At 40.0% G+C, this 3,622-nt stretch overlaps 1 protein-coding gene across 1 annotated transcript in view; it reads right to left on the bottom strand.

Moving 5' to 3' along the window:
- The window catches only part of LOC119408457 (dedicator of cytokinesis protein 2-like), a 135,494-nt gene that overhangs the window by 100,764 nt on the left and 31,108 nt on the right, over positions 1-3,622 (bottom strand). Inside the window, exon 24 of the mRNA XM_037675283.1 lies at positions 1,991-2,097. Within this exon, the coding sequence (XP_037531211.1) occupies positions 1,991-2,097 (107 nt within the window). The remainder of the gene's footprint in view (positions 1-1,990; positions 2,098-3,622) is intronic.

The following is a 3,622-nucleotide window of genomic DNA, read 5'->3' as shown; positions in this document are numbered from 1 at the left end:
AGGTATAAAGGTATCAGGTTTTATTTGAAGGTCATTGTTGTTTTAACCTCAAATTTGGTTATTTTGAGCCAGAGTTATGTGGAGCAGCCTTTACCATCAGTGGAAGGAGTATGTTAATAGCTCTACTTAGACTGATTATAATAAAACCACATTTAACTGACGTGCATTGCACTGATTGCAAAATGATTGCAGGGAAATTTGACACAGTTGTGCAACATAAACATCCAATAAACACAAAAGGTGAAATAAACTCAAAAATAAATTCTATTTGTAGCAGAAGACAATTTAAGTTTACTAAACTGTTTTTAATTAAAATTAAATCAATCAATAATTGTAACAATAGTCAATGAACTGCTTAATGTGGCTCAGTTGGAAGAGCTGTTGCCACTCAGCTAGTAAGCTGCCAACTCGACATTAATTACATTTTTCTTTTAAGTTTAGTTTATTTAAACAAATATTGAAATCATGATAGCAGGGTTTCTGATTTTTGGCATTGGCAAATGCCTATATGTTATCAACTATTAAAGAAGACGGCGGCAGCAGTTTTGGCCATGGTAAAGCTGCCAACCCTGTGTGAAGGTTTGGTTCATGCTTCGAGCACTCAAAATCATCTGATTTACAAGCTAAACCGTAAGATGGAAGCGATTTGTGAGAATTGTAAGCCACTTGCAGCTTCTGTGACTCGCCAGCATGTTGGAGACGGACTTAGAGGGAGCTAATAAGCACGAACCAGTGGAATGCCCACAAATCTGGCCATTTTGGATCGAAAGTACCAGCAGGACTCAAGGCTGACGAGAAAAAAAGTCTACCTGAAAAAAAACCCAACAACTGTGGCTTATCTGAAGCTGACTCCCCCGTTTGACTTTGAAGCAGGCCGACTTATCAAATTTCTCCTCAGATATGTCTAAACTAAGAAAGCTCTGTCTATTGCAACCCCCATCACCCACCGAGAACTTCTGTGAATGCTTATCAAAGCTGTACTGACTGACAAACATCTTATCAGGACTATGGTGCTATCTGGAAGTGCTTCATGGAAAAAGTGCACCGTCTTGTCATCAAATGCTTATGTAATGTGTTTATAAATGTGGTTTCTGGTAGTTTTTTAATGTCTTAAATCGTGTCCTGATAAGGACAAAGTGTGAAGAGATATTTTTCGTAATACCGCTTTCTCCTCATGGCCTTTTCCCCTTTTCCTACCTAAAAGAATAAGGGGCCGTGTTCTTAGGAGCAGTAGCAACGTGCACTCTGCCCATCTTTCAGATGACTGTACGAACATAATCTAAAGCCTATTTTGATTCTAAGTGACTGCTGGCATCCAGTAAAGCAAATAAACACATGCATGGGTCAGAAAAGTTGTCACCTACTCCGGTCTCCAAAGGTCCACCAGGTCCTGTTTCAGTCCAAAAATTTTATAACTTGATAGACTTAGCTTGCCAAATGAACTACACTTAAAATAATATCTCATAATCAGAAAAAAGAACACATTAAAGTCGTCAGCAGAGAGCAAAGCTGAACATTATACACACCTCTATTTTCTTTTTGTTGCTAGATTAAAAAGACTGAACTATATGTCATGCCCTGAAATAAAATCTATTTGACTACAGTCTTGGCAGCATGAGGTTTAAGTGCATACAGGTGATTTTGTCTTTTTACCCTTTTTGTCTTTCTATCCACAATGTTTCACTAGGCTGCCCCAAAATGAAAAAGCAGTTCGCATATCACCTAAATTAACCCATTACAGATAAAAGCCTTTTAACTGGTCATAAAAAAGTGAGGTCAGTTGCCTGAATGGCCATTTTGGAATTTATCAGCATTAAATAGACATTTTGATGTAATCTTTAGTTATACGAGAAGAAATAGGTGCTCGATAGGCATTTGAGACCGAATGTGTTGAACGTATTTTGATCTTGTGAAAAGGTGTAACTGCTTATTTATACAGCGTTTCATCTTCAGGGCTGAGGTGTGAAGGTGGGGGTAAAAGATGACACACCTTGTCTCTGGAAGAGTTGGCTGCTGACTATTTCAGTCATGGAGGTCACCTTCTGCTTCTGGAGTTTCTCAGGTGGGATGCAGGAATAAAAATCGTGCAGCAACTTACTGAGGAAAAAAAAATGGCTGAGGATGAGTAATAGCATTTTTATTACATGTGGGGGAAAGAACAAATGTAACTACTTGAAAATATTTACAGTAAATAAAAGCTGTTCTGTTCACAAAGCATCTAAACAAAACATTGCAGTAGTCATTGATTATTTGCATCACATCCTCAAATCAAGTTTTAAAAAATCTGCGCAATTTTTGCAAGCTCAAGTGCAAGAAATCTGAAGCTCCAAGCATCTCACCTTTGAGGTTAAAAGCAATGTGCAGTAACTGAAAGGACGAGCTGTACAACAGTAAAAACATGAGTCAGAAACATTGGGCTAAGCAGTGTGCATCACATGGAAACAAATGAGGCAGAGCACAAACTAATTAAGTTACAGGTTTGACATATCTTCCAGCATAAATTCAATTTTACAATAATTAAACAATATGGTTGCAAGACCTGGCGCTACTTAAATTGATTACTTTACCTTTACTTCACTTTGTCTTTGTCTCTTATGAAACACTAGCAGAATTATTTTCATTAAGAGCATGAAAACATAAAATGCACACCCTCTGCTTCAAAAATGGCACACACACCAGACAGGTCTGTGTGCCTTTGGTTGAGCATAAACTGACAGGGGGACTCAGTGAGGTGCCGAGGTTCAGTGCAGACTTATGAGCCGTGCTAATCATGTAAGCTGAATCTAATTAAAATATAAAATGTCGAGCTGTAACCTGTACGGACATGCAAGAGGACAGAGACAATAAAACACGTCCACAAATAAAAAAATGCTTGCAAGTACCACACCACAGATCGAACCGAAGGTAGATGCTGTGAAAACTTTGATGTCCACCTCCTGTAGGGATTGTAAATCAAACGGTTTGCCCGTGCAACGTGCTCGGGGCAGTTCTTATCAAACCTGCAGCGGGGCCTTTGCTTTTAAGTTCAGATGACTCAGATAGGTTTTTGACTGAGCGTGTTTTTCAGAGAAGTATTTGAGAATGTGCATGAAAGAGAGGGAAAAATGAAATGAATGAGAGCAGACAGCATCTAAGAATACATGCCCTGACATTTACCTTTGCCTCTCAGCATCTTTGCACAGGTGTGCATGTTTGTGAGGCTCTGACCAAAGTGTTAAAATATTGAGAAGGGAGGAGGAGCTGTCACCAATTCTGTTCATAACTTTTATGGACAGAGTTTCTCTGTGCAGCCAGGGGGTAGGGGTTCTGGTTCGGTGGCCTCAGGATTCCATCTCTGCTCTTTGCAGACACGGTCCTGTTGGCATCATCGTGTCGTGATCTTCAGCTCTCACTGGAGCAGTTTGCAGTCGAGCGTGAAGTGGCTGGGAAGAGAATCAGCACCTTCAAATCTGAGGCCATGGTCCTCTGTTGTAAAAGCATGGATTACTCTCTTTGGGTCGAGGGTGAAGTTCTGCCTGAAGTGGAGGAGTTCAAGTATCTTGAGGTTTTGTTCACGAGTGACCCGACTTCGGATAATGGATGGATGGATGGATGGATGGATGGATGGATGGATGGATGGATG

Source organism: Nematolebias whitei, chromosome 4 (assembly GCF_014905685.2).
Source record: "Nematolebias whitei isolate Nwh7 chromosome 4, NemWhi1, whole genome shotgun sequence".
Classification (NCBI taxonomy): domain Eukaryota; kingdom Metazoa; phylum Chordata; class Actinopteri; order Cyprinodontiformes; family Rivulidae; genus Nematolebias; species Nematolebias whitei.
The sequence above is the reverse complement of the archived record's forward strand: the minus strand, read 5'-3'. Positions and strand labels throughout refer to the sequence as shown.